Source organism: Myxocyprinus asiaticus, chromosome 46 (assembly GCF_019703515.2).
Source record: "Myxocyprinus asiaticus isolate MX2 ecotype Aquarium Trade chromosome 46, UBuf_Myxa_2, whole genome shotgun sequence".
Lineage (NCBI taxonomy): Eukaryota > Metazoa > Chordata > Actinopteri > Cypriniformes > Catostomidae > Myxocyprinus > Myxocyprinus asiaticus.
In genome coordinates this window covers 25,031,217-25,049,208 of record NC_059389.1, presented here as the reverse complement: position 1 = coordinate 25,049,208, position 17,992 = coordinate 25,031,217, and the positions used below count along the sequence as shown (strand labels likewise).

Genomic DNA, 17,992 nt, shown 5'->3' with positions numbered 1-17,992 from the left:
GCCAGGCTAGGATACTAGCTAGCCACCTTATACCTCCAGCAGGGATGCCAAACCAAATTTATGGAGTCTTGGGTTCCCAAGCCGGATGCTTGTAATCTATCTATTTGCATAAAAAAATCAATAAACCTTTCTGATGACAAAAAGGACCACAGATTCTGAACTGAAACAATAGCTCCAAAACCTAATGAGCTGTATACCTAGACAGTATTTTTTCGGAATCATAAGCACGCTCCTGGAAGGATGTCTCTTCAAAACAGTAGGTAACAGAATTACGATGCCTTATTAGACAACTTCTTTTTGCCAAATTCTAAGGGGCCGTTCAGAACGAATGCATTTTTGCACTAAAAAAAGCTACGCATATAACAGTGCAGCACATAACAGAACACAGGTATCTTGAGACCTGCTTTTAAAAGGTAACATTCTTTCAGTGTTGTTTAAAGTACCCAATTGTCATACTTAAGTAAAAGTAAAAATACCCTAAAGGAAATTGACTCAGGGATAAATTAAAGTAGCTCATGATACTTAAGTATCAACATTACAAGTAAATGGCTTTAAGTTTAGTAAATTGTTAAGTTAATTGTTTCAGGTTAAACAGGGTCATTACTGATTTATACACATTGCACCTTGGTTCAATGTAAAGTGTAACTGCATTTTATTGACTTACAAACTGCTAAATATTACACATGCTGTGTATGAACAGTTCTCCAGGAAAGGCGGCAGACTTGTACAAGCGGCATATCACACCCAGGACGTGCCGCCCCCGATAGGGCTACGAGCCCATTCTACCAGGGGTGTAGTGGCCTCCTGGGCCCTGGCCAGGGGTGCCTCTCTAACAGACATTTGCAGAGCAGCGGGCTGGGCAACACCCAACACCTTTGCAAGGTTCTACAACCTCCGGGTGGAACCGGTTTCGTCCCAGGTAATGGCACGCAATACAAGCGGATAAGCCCGGGATAGCCGGCCGGGTGTATCGCTTGCACATAGCGCCTTTCACCTCCTCTGTGCTGAACACGTGCGGCATTAATTCCCAGTAGTGTTCACAAACTATGTTCCCTGGTTGAACTTCATCCGAGTCCTGTGGCAGTCGAGTTTTTGGAGAGACTCGCTGCCGGCCCAGTACACATGCTAACTAAGAGCCCTGTTCTGGGGTAGGTGCTCCGCATGTGGTGGTTCCCTGTAAAGTAACCCCATGCGATGTATATCTTCCACTAATTCGTTTCCCTGTTGGCAAACTGCGTCTTCCTTTTCCCTCTGCCACAGTCTCCATGTTTGTAATAACTCCTCCCCCATTGGGTAGGATCTACCATGAGACTTCTCCACATGGTCGGCAAGACCATGTGATGTATTTTCCACTTAAATATCCCCCCCTCTCTCTGGGCGAGGTGTGGTCTCCGCAGTGTCCTCTCCTTGGGAGGGACATCCCCCGACTAGACCTGGTGGCCCAGTCAGATAATCCCCCTTGTTTTTTTAGGGAGTGGAAAAAAAAGAAAGGGAAAAGAGGCCACGACTGGGCTAGCCTGTCTCTATCTTTTGGGTAGTCGACTTGTCCCCAAAGGGCCGTTCGACACTCATAGCTATGTTGGGGGAGGTTACGTGTTGGCCTGGTGCGCTGGCTACGAGGCACACAGTTGTCTGCCCGTCACACACCACCAGTTCACGTAACACAGTTCAGCCAGTTGCGGCATTTTGTATAGGGACCCCTAGTGTCACTACATCGACACAACGTCGAGTGAGTGACAGATAGAGAACGTCCTGCTTATTTGCATACCTCTGTTTCCTGATGGAGGGAACGAGACATAGTGTCCCTCCTGCCATAATGCTGAGCTACCCGCTGAAATGGACGGACCTTGTCTCGGCTCCTCAGCATAAAACCTGAATGAGTGGTTGCATACCAGCTCCTTTTATACCCGTATGTCCGGGGGAGTGGCATACAAATACCACTCGCCAATTTTCATTGGCCTTTTATCAAAGACCAGAGGTGTCTCGGGCTCCCAAGAGTAACCCCTAGTGTCACTACATCGACACAACGTCTCGTTTCCTCCATCAGGGAACGGAGGTTACGCAAGTAAACAGAAGCTCCATGTTTTTTAGATGTTGTGTCAGGTTAAAAACTGTCAAGCTGTTTCGAACCACCACAATAAACTCAAAAAACACTTTATTTTTGGTCAGAGTTTGTTGAAAATTATGCCATTTCAAAAAATCCCATTAGTTCCATTAGAACATATTTTTGCATCTGTTTATGCTGTTTTTTCAACGTTTTTATATGTCAACATTCGCTAAAGGACATATTTGACCGTTGCATGATGTCTCGCTGCTTTTTTAGCGTGTCGCGTGGGAGCACCAAGTATATTTAGATGTTGTGTCAGAATAAAAGAAATCAACTTTTAGGCTACGTCCACATTATTCTGGATACATTTGAAAATGGCGTTTTCGAAATGCTCTCTGTCCACACTGCCATTTTCAAGCATTTTCCAAAAGTCTGTCATCAACACTGAAATGTATGAAAACTCCATATACTGCGAATGTGAAAAATCGCCGTTCCATGTACGTTCTAAAATGCAGTTGTCCTCGTGTTCTGTCGCCGGACAGCAGTTCCAAGTAAACTTCCCATTGCCATTGAAGGAATGCAGTGTGAAGGTTGTACGTAGTAATATTTATCTTTAACAATGCTATCAAAGTGAAAAGCAGGCACACAACTCTGCTACAACATGGGCCGCCATCTTGATTGTTTTGGATTGAATGGATCACATGACTGTGTCTGGGGGCATAGATTCCAGGGGGGATGGGGGGGAGGAAACCCCCCAAATAATAAAAACAATTAAATACATGGGGGCCTGGGTAGCTCAGTGGTAAAACACGCTGGCTACAACCCCTGGAGTTCGCTAGTTCGCATCCCAGGGTGTGCTGAGTGATTCCAGCCTGGTCTCCTAAGCAACCAGATTGGCCTGGTTGCTAGGGAGGGTAGAGTCACATGGGGTAACCTACTCATGGTCGCTATAATGTGGTTTGTTCTCGGTGGGGCACGTGAGTTGAGCGTGGATGCTGCGGTGGATGGCTTGAAGCCTCCACACGCGCTATGTCTCCGTGGCAACATGTTCAACAAGCCATGTGATAAGATGCGGTCTCAGATGCGGAGGCAGCTAGGATTCGTCCTCTGCCACCCAGATTTAGGCGAATCACTACACGACCACGAGGACTTAAAACACATTGGGAATTGGGCATTCCAAATTGGGTGAAAAAGGGGAAAAATCCCCCCCAAAAAAATCAAAATACCCCCCCCCCATATTTATACCATGATCAATGGAAACGTAAATTCTTCACACTATAACCCCCCCAATGTACAAGCCAAATCTATGCCCTTCACTGTGTCACATGACAACAAATACGTCATCATTTTCAGATATCTCCGTTTCCTTTGTTCACACAACAACGCAAAGACAGTGTTTTCAAATTAATCCACTTGGGAGAGCGTTTTCGAAAAGCTCCGTTTCCGCTGTCAAAAAATCTGTTTGGACAGAAGACCAAAATGTAGAGAAAAAGATGTGTTTTCAAACGAAAATGTATTAGTGTGGACATGGCTTTAGAAACATGTTGGTAAGCTGTTTTGAAACACTTTAGGAAATTTAAAAACAAATAGTTTTTTTTCCAGATTATGTTTAAAATTATGTCACACCCACTGGTTCTTTGATTTTGCTAGACGTATACTGACGAATTAAGGGGTCGTTCACACAAAATGTATTTTTGCATCTGTCCACGCTGTTTTGTCCTTGTTTTTCTAAACAAGCATGTGCTATACGGATGTCTTTGTTTGTTGCACCACGTGTCGCTTTTTGAAAATGACATCATATTTTAAAAACATGTTTTAAAAACGCACTAGTACGTTGTTTCCTAACTACCGCAACAAACTCAAAAACATTGTTTTTGGCCAAATTTGGATCGAAATGACATCATATGCATTAGTTCTTCGATGTTGCTAAAAGTATTTAATCTCAATGGTTACTATCTATACACACAGGTTTATGAAATGGGGTCAGATTAGTTTATGTATTATTAAATATACTCAAGATAAAGGCTAAGGCATGGATCACTTTTCAGACACAATATGGAAACAAATCCACTGCTAATTCCAGCAGAACCATTTAAAGCCATTAATAATGGAGCATTAGCGCAAAGTGCTGAATTAAAATTATTTGTTGGCTTTAACATGCTTTTTAGGGAAAGAGGATATGCTAATCGACCATTAGTCTATTGCTTTTTTAAAGCAGAAAAGTCTTTGACACAACGCTGTTCTTTCTTCAGTATGATATTTTAATCAACATAAAAGTTGTATGGCACTAAGTGATGTGAGCTGTCTGAGCAGGGCAGGGAAAGGAAATCATTAAATGCCCCATCAGATAAAGGCCAGCAATTTCCTCTAATTACCAACCCAATCAACACCATCAGAGGTAAAATGACTGCATCAATACGCATGAGTGTGGGCGGTTTGTTTACAAAGAGGGAATTGAGGCCTTTGATTGGACAATGACGCAGGAAGTGAAACACAGAATTGAGTTACACATTATTATCTGTTGACGATGTTTCAAAGCATTTGTTATCAAGATGAGTCTTTTGTCTCATGAGCAGTGAAAGTCAAGGATGTGTATGTCAAACTACTTACATTAAATCTGAAATAAACTCATGTGATACTTGGATAACATACTAAATTTGCCCAAAATTTCCACAATGCATTTTTCTACAATGCAATGCAAATGCTCACATTTGGAATACAATTCCTAATAGATGCTTTTGACTGAAATTTTGCCATTAAAAACAACACCAGAGTTTGCATGATTGGATGTGTATGTGCGCCCAAGAATTTCACACACTATTGCACTTGTATATATGGTTGTGTGACAATAAAAGTGATTTGATTTGATTTGATGTGCATCGCTATATCAATTTAAAACGTCTTTATGCATGTTTTGATGTGTACTCCTGACTGACACAAATTTAGACATTACTGTCGCTGTAACACTTCTAATGTAGATCGAATATTAAAGTTTATGTCTAAGACCTTTTAAATTATATTGCTTTTAAAATTTACTGCACAATATAACCATGACAATGTTCTTTAATCTTGACAAACTAAGTTAGGGCCTCTTAGTGCTTCAGGATATGGAACATACTAATGTAGTTGGAAATATGCAGTGGGATGGTAGGTTATTTCAAACACATTGTGAGGGTATATTTGTACTTACTGGACAGCTTTGGATGCCTGAGATCTGAACTTGGTAAACTCCCCAGGTGCAGTCCATTCTGATCCCAGCTGAAACAGAACAATTAAGACTTTACAACCTGATTCCATTGAGAATTTCTTTATCCAGAAATATTGGCAAAAGGATAGTGTGCTTTAGTGCTTGAAAATCTGGAAATCGAAAGGTTGCAGGTTTCAACCTTGCATGAGTTGATCCACAAACTTATAACAACTATGCCCTTGTGAAAGACACTTTCCCTTGGATTTTTCAGGGCTACTATCACTAAGCGTACTGAAAGTAATTTTGAATGAAAATGTCTGTAATATGACTGCTTCAAATGTGTTAAATACTTTCTCTAAACAGTCAGCGATGACTATAGGTAAGCCATTTGTAGTCCTGTGCATTTTTTAGACATTGTGTCATATTAAAAATAACTTTTACTCTGGCAAGCACCTTTTTGGCCACATTTTGTTCGAAACGATATCACACGCATTCGTTCTTTGATTTCGCTAGAAGTATATTGGCTCCTTAAGGGGTCGCTCACACTGAATGCGTTTTTGCATCCGTCCACCCTGTTTTTTTTTTTCTACATAAACAATTACTAAACTGATATTTTTGACTGTTGCACGACATCTTGCTGTTTTTTCAGTGTGTTTTGTGGGAGTGCATTGTTTTTTAGATGTTGTGTAAGGTTAAAAAGAGCTCAGCTTTTAAAAAAATGCTGGTTTCGAACCATGGCAATGAAATTAAAAATACCTTATTTTTAGCCAGATTTTATTCAAAATGAACTGTTCGTTCTTTGATTTCAGAAGAAGTATATCGGGGTTGCTCACACCAGTCGTGTTTTTGCATCTGTCTGCGCTGTTTTTACATCGTTTTTCCATTAAAAAAAAAATCTTTTTTTATATATTAAAAAGAACATCAACTCTTAAAAGCACGTCTGAAGACACCTGCGTTCTGCTCCATTAGTTGTACTACATCTAGCTTTTTTAGCACAAAAACTTTGCGAGTGTGGCTTTGGCCAATAAACCTTAAGAATAAAGTTTCTTGCAGTTTAAAATTTTTTCGAAAGCCTTTTTTTTTTTTTTTTTTTTTGCTGTCCTGCTCCTGTGCATGTGAGCGCAGTGATCTCCACACCAGTAATGACAGCAGCTGCTACAGAGATTTAGAATGAAATCTCTAGTATTCCATCCCAGCATGCCTCTTTAATTGCATGTGTGGCATCTCTCTCCCTCTCAAAGATTTTGTGTACATCACACATCGCTGTAATGAATCATAATGCCTCCTGGATCCTTGCTGCCCTCAAAGACGTCTTTCATTCTGCACACACAAACACACACACACACCAAAGTCACTCAGATATTCCCACACATGACCCTCTCTTTCCCAGCAGGAGTGTGTTTACTGTCACACACACCTTGTGTGGCCGTCAGCATAAACACACGTGTGTGACTCAGCCAATGCTAATTACCTCTGCTGCCAAACACAACTAGCTCCCTCGCAGGGATTAGAGGATAAAGATGCGTTGTGTGTTTGCATGTATGTGTGTTTGTATGCCCTGATGTTGGGGAGTAAAACTAAAACTAGCGGTGTTATCGATGCTACTAACATTTTTCAGTAGAGTGAAATTAGTTGTCTCTGCATATAAAGCTGTGATAGGAGTATTTAACTTCGAAAAAATGTCACACTTCATCTTTAAATTATGCGTAGCCTGTAGCTTGACAAGCGACAGTTTCAAAGTAGCTTCCCCAACACTGTTTATATGTTTACCTCCAGAGTCGAAAGCAACAGAAAATTTCCACTTGAATGTGATTGCAGGAAAACTTCTAAATGCAAGGGTAAAAGAAAACATTCTGTGGAAACTTCTTTTCACTTGTACACTTGCTTCAGTGCACTTGAGTTCAATACAAATCACAGCTTGTTAGGGACAGCTTGCTAAAGAAAAGATGGATCAAGGAAGACAAGGACCATTAAAAATAAGCCCAAAGAGAGACACACACAGTCATTCCACCGCAGCACTGTTTCCCTCCAGAGCAGTGGGAGGGATAGCAATAATACATTACAGCTATTAAACAGAGAAGAACATTTATATTTATGTAGATGACTCATCTTTTTGCACGGACTTCACAGAACATCCACCAGCTAAAGAGAATAAAGAGAAAAAGCTGGTGTTACCTTAACTGATATCAGATTAGCTTTTTTGAGTTCAGATGACAGCTGAGATTATGACCAAGTCACAAACTAGCAGTGTTGGGGAAGCTACTTTGAAACTGCAAGTTGCAAGCTTTAATTTAAAGTAGTTAAGCATGAAATCAATATTGATCCTGTTTACTTCCTTGATACACATTCCCTGTCATGCTGCATTCAAGTCTTCCTTAGAAGTTCTTTCTTGCAAGCTCAGAAGTCGTAATTACAGTGTGATGTGCGTTCAAGTGATTTTGGTCGTTAAAATTGATGTGGTTGGCAACTTAATATTTCTCTCTCTCTTTCACCTTTTTTAGTGCTACTGTAAAGAAATGAAGAGCAAAATGTGCATTTGGTGTGTAATTGATGCTGTATCTGCCTTTAAAAAAAAATCGAGAGTTCATGGCAAATTTGCTGAAAATTCGCCACTAATTATTTTCACATGCAAATGAGTTTTGCAGCAAACTTGCAGCAAATTGTCCATTGTTGCCATAGGTTTGCTGCAGGTTCACCATTATTGGTGTAGAGCTGCAAACTTCTGGCCAACATTTGAAGCGAATCACAAGATCATTTGCGTGTGAAAATATTTAGTGGCAAATTTGCGGCAAATTGTTGCACGTTTGCGGCTAGTTTGCCAGAACTCTAGATTTTTTGTAAGGGAGTGTATTTTATCAAAATCGAAAATGTTCTAAATGAGAGTGATTTCTGGCAAGATTTATCAATGTTCTTCATCAACAGTACACAAAATTCATACGAAGAATTTGAGAAAGTCGATTATACAAGTCGGGGCTTTCGAGGAGTTTCCGACTCGTAATTTCATCATTGTGGTGGCGTTCATGTGCACTCAACTCGTAAATACAATCATTCTGATATGATTTAAATGCACCAATATTGTGAACGATTCATCAGTGCAGACTATTCCAAAGGAATGAAAATTTTTGTTTTCTTTAATCAAAACGTAATAACTTGCTCCGCCTCTGACATAACTCTCCTTTTCTCCATCCAATCAACTCCTGATGGATCGAGCCTCGTCCTGCGTTTTTTATCACTGAAAATTGTTTTTAATTCATAAAATATGTCACATTATGGAAGTATAATTGGTTGCAAACACCATTCATATTGACTACACAAGACAGCTACTTTGCTAATGAAAATTAAACTATTTAGGTGCAATATGTTTTAATTAATTAATAAAACCATAAAACACCATATAAAAAACACCATAATTTATTTAATATAATCTAAACAGTGGTAAACAGCAGTACTTGTTTTCAAATAAAATAAAAGCTGTCAAATGTCAGACGTCGACTTCGATACACTACTAATTGATAAACTATCCCAAAAAACCAATTTGCTCAGATTACCAGTGCTACTTCAGAGGGGGTATTTTATGAAAGGGTATTTCATTATTTCCTCAGCTTGCTCGACTGTAAGGTTGGCTTTGAAATAAAATATGACATAAACAGCATTGTAGTATTTTCCAAAAATATATATATTCTAGTTGCTTGATAACTAAAAAAGTATAGGGTCATTAGTGACTCAAGATATGTAATAATGTAGCAATATACACTGATGAGCCAAAACATTATGACCACTCACAGGTGAAGCGAATAACGTTGTTCATCTCCTAACATGGCCAAGGTCTGGGTAGATTAGATGGTAAGCAAACAATCAACTCTTGTATTCAATGTGTTGAATGCAGGAAAATTGGGCAGGAGTAAAGACCTGAGTGACTTTGACAAGGGCCAGATTGTTATGGCCAAACGACTGGGTCAGAGCATCTCTGAAATGGCAAGGCTTATGGGGTGCTCCCGGTCAGCAGTGGTGAGTACTTACTGACAGTGGTCAGAGGAGGGACAAACCACAAACTGGCGACAGGGTGTTGGCCACCCAAGGCTCATCGATGCACGAGGGCAATGAAGGCTATCCCGTCTGGTCTGAACCAACAGAAGGTCTACTGTTGCACAAGTCACAGATAATTTTAATGATGGTTACGGGAGGAATGTGTCACAACACACAGTGTTGTCAGAGTGCCCATGATGACCCTTATTCATCATCGAAAGCACCTATAATGTGCACGCGAGCATCGGAACTGGACCTTGGAGCATTGGTAGAGTCCCGTTTTCTTTAACATCATGTGGATGGCCGTGTATGTGTGCTCTGTTAACCTGGGGAAGTGATGGCACCAGGATGCACTCTGGGAAGACGGCAAGCCGGATGAGGGAGTGTGATGCTCTGGGCAATGTTCTGCTGGGAAACCCTGGGTCCGGACGTTCATGTGGACATCAATTTGACACTAGTCTCACTTCAGACAGCACACACACAGTCTGTGTACTAAACGTCTGATGCTTATAGCACACAAAACTTATTATCAGTCCGCCTGGAAGCCGAGTCATGTTTACAAGGTTCCATGTTGATACAATGAGCACTTTTGAGGACGAAATAATCACAGAATTTGCCCAAGTTTACCATGTTAGTGACATCAAATCTTTTTTTGTCATTAACCATTTTATTGATTCCAAAATTAAAATGAACACATACAACACATGAAAACTCGGAATCAACTTTTAACCATATATGCCCCCCCCCCACCATCAACCAACATACATCCCAGTGGTCAGACATTAAATAGCAACAGACACACATATAAACATGCAGTTCAAAAATAATACTCTATGACATAAAAAGACATAAAGAAATTAACCAACAACAACAACAAAAAAAAAAGAACAAAGATTCCATATATTAATTACAGAAATTACCCAATTGTCCCTCTCCACTACTCCCCCAGGAAGGCCAAATAAGTGCCCCACTTCCTGCCATAATCACCCAACCTGCCCAGTAGTCTATATGATAACTCTTCAAAAGCCGCCACTCTAACCATCTCGGTGCACCACTCATGAAATGAGGGTGCACCCGGCAACTTCCATCCCCTGAGTATCACTTGCCTGCCGATCATCACGCAGGTAAGGACCCAGTTTTTTATATGTTCATTTATAATATTAATACCTGCCCCATCACCCAAAATACAAAGACTGGGGCAGAATAAAATCTGAGTGTCCATGATCTCGCAGACAAATCTCTAAACCCCAGACCAAAACTCCTGAATCTCAACACAGGACCAAAAAACATGGGCCATGTCCCCATCCTCCAACTGGCATCGCCCGCAATGTGTGTCTTTAAGGCCAAGCTTGTACATTCTAGAGAGGGTCCAATAAAGACGATGCAGAATCTTAAATTGAATGAGGCGCACCCTTGCATCCCTAGACATAGACTTTACATTTTTAAAAATCCTACTCCATTCTCCATCTTCTAGTACTAAATTCAGGTCTCTCTCACATAACTTCTTAAGAGATGTTAAAACCCCATCCCCTAGACTCTGAATTAGCCAGGAATAGTACGTTGAAGCTTCATGACCTTTTCTAAAAGAAGCAAGCACCATCTCAAGAGTGTCTGCCGCTTTAGGGGGCTGCGTACTACACCCAAAGGTGGTACAGAGTAGATGGCGCAGCTGTAACTACCTAAAAAATTTAGATCTGGGAATCCCAAACTGTATAATATTTTCAAAGGATCTCAATGCTCCATTTTTATACAGGTCACCCAGTGTAGTAACACCCTTCTCAATCCATTCTGTCCAGCAGAAAGGGGACTTGTTAATGCACAATTTCGTGTTTAACCAAATACTTGCTGCAACGTTCAGATAAATATCAGAGTTGAACACGCGAGAAACTTTTGTCCACACTAAATGCATGTGTGAGATGACGGGATGTGTCTTTACTTCTGTGGACAGCTTGGTGGAAAGACTTTGCAATAGCAAGATAGGGGCAAGGACGTCCTGTTTAATAAAGAGCCAGGGAGGGGTTCTCTCAGGTGGAAGTGACCAATGTGCCAAATGTCTGAGACCAAAAGCATAATAGTAATACAAAATCTTGGGAAGACCTAACCCACCTTTGTCAACTGGCCTGTGTAACTTGTTAAAGTGCATCCGAGGATGTTTACCATTCCAAATAAAGGATTTAGCAATACTATCAAATTGTTTAAAATAAAAGAGGGGAACTTCAATGGGGAGAGACTGTAGTAGGTAGTTGAATTTTGGAATACAATTCATTTTAATAACATTAACCTTCTCAATCATAGATAAATGGTAGTTTATAGGGGCAGTGGTAGCTCAGTGGTTAAGGCTCTGGGTTACTGATCAGAAGGTCGGGGGTTCAAGCCCCAGCACCGCCAAGATGCCACTGTTGGGCCCTTGAGCAAGGCCCTTGACCCTATCTGCTCCAGGGGCGCTGTATCATGGCTGACCCTGCACTCTGACCCCAGCCTAGCTGGGATATGTGAAAAAGAAGAATTTCACTGTATATGTGCAAATGTATAATGTGTGATGAATAAAGATAAATTAATTAAAAAAAAAAATGTAATGAAGCCCACCTGCCCACATCACCCGAAAACCTTTTTATTAAGGGGTCAAAATTAACTCTAACTAAATCACACAAATTTGCTGGAAATAAAATGCCCAAATACTTATTGCCCTGTTTGGGCCACTGGAAGACGCCCGGCTGGAAAGCTGTTACTGGGCAGTACAATGTCAGAGCCAATGTTTCAGATTTAGACCAATTGACTCTGTATCCCGAAAATTTAGAAAAGGAACTGATAATTCCGTGGAGGCAAGGCATAGATCTAGTGGAGTCGGAGACGAATAATAAAATATAATCTGCGTAAAGTAAAAGCTTATGCGCCATTCCTCCCACCATCACCCCTGGAAAATCATCTTCCCTTCTTATTGCGGCAGCTAATGGTTCCAGGGCAAGATAGAACAATAATGGGGAAAGTGGGCAACCCTGCCGAGTGCCCCTATCCAGAGTAAAATAATCTGAAATTAATCCATTTGTTTGTACCGCTGCTACAGGGTGTCTATAAAGTAACTTAATCCATCCAATAAAAGTATTTCCAAACCCATACATTTCCAAAATCTTAAAAAGATAATCCCATTCTACCATATCAAAAGCCATTTCGGCGTCAAGTGAGATGGCAGCGACCGGAGTCTGTTCATTCGCCACTGACCACATGATATTGATGAAACGTCTTATGTTATCAGAAGAGCTGCGGCCCCGAATAAACCCCACCTGATCTATATGTATAAGAGATGTCATAACTTTACTTAATCGGTTAGCCAGAATTTTTGCCATCATTTTTACATCTAGCTGGATCAGGGAAATTGGGCGGTAACTTTTACACTCGCTTGGATCTTTGTCCTTTTTAAGAATCAGACTGATCCGGGCTTGCGTCATGGTTGGGGGAAGTTTTCCATTCTTTATTGATTCTGTATATACTTCTAACAAAAGTGGAGCCAATTCTGTAGCATAAGATCTAAAAAATTCAGCGGCAAAGCCGTCTGGCCCGTGAGCCTTGCCTGTAGGTAAGGAATTAATTACCTCGTCAAGCTCCTCCAAGGTTATCTCAGAATCAAGAGAATTTTTTTGCTCAGTCATCAATTTAGGAAGCTCTAATGGTTCCACAAATTTTCTTATATCTTCATCAGTAGACGAAGATGTGGAGCTATAAAGATCAATATAGAATTCTTTAAAAGCATTATTAATATCAATGGCCGAGGTAAAAATTTCACCACCAGCAGATTTCACTGAGGGAATGATAGAAAAAGACTCTATCTGCTTTATATATCTAGCCAAAAGCTTCCCTGCTTTGTCCCCTGACTCAAAGTATGACTGCCTTGCCCTGAATAACCAAAACTCCACTTTCTGTGACAAAATAGTATTATATTTGTATTTCAATCGGGTCAGTTCTCTGAGGCCATCAGATGACATTTGGTGCTTCAGCTCTGCCTCTGCATTTTTAATATTCCCTTCTAACTCCACGAGTTAGATTTTTTGATGAATGAGGCATACTGTATGATCCAACCCCTAAGAACTGCCTTAAGTGCCTCCCAAGCCATGCCCACAGAGGATAATGAGGACCAGTTGGTCTCCATATAAATATTGATTTCAGTCTTTAACATTTGTTGGAAATCAGGATTTTGCAAAAGGGATACATTAAAGCGCCAACTATATGATTTCTTTTTCTCTGTGTGTGGCAACACCTCTAAACTCACCAGGGTGTGATCTGAGACTAAGATGTTTCCAATTGAGCAATCAACAACAGATGAAATGAGGATTTAGATATTTAAAAAAATCTATTCTAGAATAAATCTTATGAACTGATGAAAAAAATGTATAGTCCCTCCCAGATGGGTTCAAAAGTCGCCAAATATCTACAAGACCAAGATTTTTACACATCCTGTGAAGTGTCACTGTTGCTCTAGGGGGCTTACACACTTTTGCTTTACTATGATCAAGGACTGAATCCATCAATAGATTAAAGTCTCCTCCCAATATTATATCATGAGGGGTGCCAGCAGCCTGCAACATCCCCTCAAGATCTATAAAAAAGCCCTGATCATCAGCGTTAAGTGCATAAATATTAGCCAAAATCAATTTTTGCCCCTGAATGTCTGCTAAAACAATAATGGCTCTTCCTATTTTATCTTTAATCTTTTGAGAAATTTGAATTGTAGATGTTTATTTATCAGTATAATGACCCCCCTACTCTTACTTGAGCCAGCACTAAAGAAGACATGTCCATCCCATATCTTCCTAAATTTTTCAGCTTCCTGCGGGGAAAGATGAGTTTCTTGAAGAAAGACTATATCATATTTCTTAAGCTTAAGAAAAGAAATAACTTTCCTTCTTTTTATGGGGTGCCCAACCCATTTACATTCCATGTGGAGAGAGACAATCCACTCATATTAACATTTGACATTTTGATATAGTAGAACAAATTTATTGTGTGTTAAAAACAAAATTATACAGACCACATTCCCCATTAGTGAAACAATCAAACCCCGAACTTCCCCTTGAACAAAACCAACAGAAAAAAGAAAAACGTGCGCATTAACCCCGCCAACCGGCTTCAATCTCTTTAAACTCAAAGAGTCCATGAACGCCCACGAGCCCCCACGACAACTTTGCCATCGTATTGCTCAAATTTGTGAGGCAAAATTACAGAACAGAAATACTTTGTAAAATAAACCCTAGCCAATAGGAAGAATGAACACAAAGAACATGTAGATTAATTCACTGAACTGTCTCAAAGGTGTAATCTTCCACAAGACAAATTTCAGCTGATATAAAACCGTTCAGATTCCTCGGACAGACAAACGAATGTTCAGTGAGCCAGCTGTTATCAGCAGATGACGTAATCATTCCAATGTCCCGTAAAAATACTCAACAAAACAAACTCCAGCCAGCAGGAGGAATAAGCACGAAGAACATACAGATTAATCCACAGCTGTTCCAAAGGAGTGTTATTCAATAGAACAAGCTCCAGCCGCTAGGCGGAACCAATACAAAAAGAAACAAAACCGGCATCCCGGTTCCTCGGATGGTCGAGTCAATTCACTCAGAGGCTGCATAAAAGTATATACTATGACTTACTCAATCCATCAACTTTATAAAAGACATCCTTTGTGTGAGCATGTAGATATTTTGTGGTCATCCATTGTGTCCACTCTCAAACTGGCCGGGAACTCACTGCAAATGTAATCTTCCGTCAATGCAAATCGAGTCCCTGGTCTGTAGGCCTGTCGGGGCTTTCATCCTGAACACGTAAGTGTCTTTTAATGTCTCCAGAGCCAGAGGATTTTGACTTCTTTGCCATGTTTTGCCTCAAAGAGAAAATGTGTAACTGGGTGTATCACATTTCTCTAGATTATAACATGAAAATAATAAAAAATTTAGCAAAGTGCGCAGAGCTCGTCGCTCACATGTCTACTTCTTGCATGGCATCACGTGACCCCCGTGACATCAAAGCTTTAAAGATATTCAGAGTTTCATTTGAGGCACGTAGCAGAAAGTAAAGTGGATATATATGAGCAGAGCTGCATATTCTGCTTTGTTTACCTAGTTATGTATGTGAAATTCTTTATAATGAGCTTTTCCTTGCAGTACTTAGACTCTTTACACATTTTCCGCTATTTTCCTGTGTGTTTTCTGTGCAGTCGCTCATGGAGACTCACTTAACAACGTTTTCTGTCTAAATGGGCAGTTCTTGGCCAATTGAAGCAGCTATAGACCCCAGACCTATGCCGCAGTCATAGGTCTGGCTACACGAGACTAATTTGACATGTGCCACCTACCTAAACATTATTGCAGACCAGGTACACCCCTTCATGGCTATGGCATACTCTGATGGCAGTGGCCTTTTTCAGCAGGATAATGCGCCCTGCCACACTGCACACATTGTTTTGGAATGGTTTGAGGAACATGATGAAGAGTTCAGTTTGTTGCCCTGACCTCCAAATTCCCCAGATCTCAATCCAATTGAGCATCTGTGGGATGTGCTGGACCAACATGTCAGATCCATGGTGGCTTCACCTCGTAACTTAAGGGACTTGAAGGATCTGCTGCTAATGTTTTGGTGCCAGATCAAGGGTCTTGTAGAGTTCATGCCTTGGCGGATCGGCACCAGCATATTAGGCAGGTGGTTTTGGCTCATCTTTGTATATTTGCGCTTCCATAAATCACACTTTTTAAAAAATAATTATTTCATGTTGCAGAAAAATGTACTACGTTTTTAGGATCGGAATTTGCATTTGGCAACTAGCCAATTTAGCAACACACTTTCTTTGGACAATGGCAGTGCTACAGTATGGAGAACCTGGCAACTGTCATGTATTTTTGGTATTTAGAGATGAGATGACTATGGTATTTCTGTGTGATAAATGGCTATAGGGTTACCCTAGTGCTCCTTTTGTCTTTATATTATTCAGTGTGTTTCTGAGACACGTGACCTTCCCGCAAACATTGAATTACATTGAAGAAACTCATTTCGGCTATCTGCGACCCTGGAGTCTTGAATAAATGGAAAGAGGGCAAACAGAGAAAATAAAGGAGCATTGGAGTCACACTGCTATTATACTAAAGCCAAATATTGCTATATTGCTATATTGCCATAGTGTGTGTGTGTGTTCTCTACTCACAGCTTTTTTGTTCCTCTTCATTCACAATTTTAAAGTAGTCACCTTAAAATTGAAACAAAAAAATTGTCTCACCTTGCTAAATGGAGTTCAGCCTTGAGACATTTGTTTAGAAGTTGTTCCGGTGCTCCCGAACTTATATTTGTGCACTCAAAAACTAATAAGTCTCATTCACTAATAATTGTGCACAATCATGCTTATTTGCACAGAAATTGTTCTCATGCAAAATTATTATTGGATTCAGCTTGTCATTACCCTCATTCTAATGTTGATGAATCATTTTTATTCTAAATGAATAAGTATTATTATCGTAGTGTTACTTAGTAACTCAATTTTTAATAATAAAATATCTAGATACAATATTTTTTTGCTTAACACAATGTATATTTCTAAGGCCACCAGGGGCCTCATTTAAAACTAGAAGTGTGCGTGTGCAGAAAAGTCAGATTTTGTGTACGCACAAAAGTTTTCATATGTATAAAACTGTATGTATGCCAGAACCTGTGTACAAAGTTCCCTTTATAAATCCCAGCTAGGAGAAGATTGTGTACATGCATGTGATTTATTTCCCACCCCATATCCTCCCTGAAATAACCATATATGGATCATACAATGCCTATTTTTACAATACATATCATTTTACAAAACACATAATTACCATATACATATTGCCATCCAGACACATTATAGTGCTGTGTTTAACTGTGCAAGAAACTAGAAAAAATAAAAAATATTTTTTTCTTCCATCACAAAATGCCGATCTGAAATGTAGGTGGCGCTCTAACATATTTTAGCCCTCATAGATGTGCTCGTCCATAGACATTCGTCTAATTATCAGTTCATGCACTACCCCCATTGTTTCATTGAATATCATGGCCTCTGAGTGGACTAGAAGCTCAATCTAGGTGTCATTAGAAAGCTGAGATCCTCCCCTTTCTTGATGTATAACATTTTATCATCAACAGTCAATAACATATTTTCAGATGATTTGTTTATCATGCTTTTCCTGCTAGACAGCATATTTTGTTCTGGACATCTAAGATATAACATTGGATTATTCACACAAGCAAGCTCACAGACAAGTAAAAAATGGCTATTTCTTTTTTTTTTTTTTTTAGAAAACTGCCCAAAGTAAAAGCAGATATAAAGTTTTTAACTATTTGTGGCTTACAGAAGCAGTGATCAATGCATTAAAGGGACATTTGTATTTGATGTCTTACAAATATCATATTTCACTTTGTGATTCTTTTGAAGATCGTTCAAACTGTGGTATTTGGGCAACAAAATAAACAGTACAGTCGCATCCCTGAAAATGAGTGCTTTCATTTGATATATTATTTGTCTAATTAAGTGCTATTTGAAAGACTTTTATATTCATATTAATATTTCTACCACATGACCTCTAGGTGGCGCTGATTCACGATGCAAATGCTTCAGGCCTTATTTCATTATTTTATGTATAAAAAAATGCAGAAGTGATGGCTATGAAAAGTTCAGATTCTAAGCTTTCAAATGATACCCCATATGTATTCGCAGACTTAAACAT

General features: G+C 39.8%; 1 protein-coding gene across 1 annotated transcript in view; it reads right to left on the bottom strand.

The window, feature by feature from the left end:
* The window catches only part of LOC127435661 (N-acetyl-beta-glucosaminyl-glycoprotein 4-beta-N-acetylgalactosaminyltransferase 1-like), a 217,485-nt gene that overhangs the window by 59,006 nt on the left and 140,487 nt on the right, over positions 1-17,992 (bottom strand). Inside the window, exon 7 of the mRNA XM_051689294.1 lies at positions 5,238-5,305. Coding sequence (XP_051545254.1) covers positions 5,238-5,305 — 68 coding nt within the window. The remainder of the gene's footprint in view (positions 1-5,237; positions 5,306-17,992) is intronic.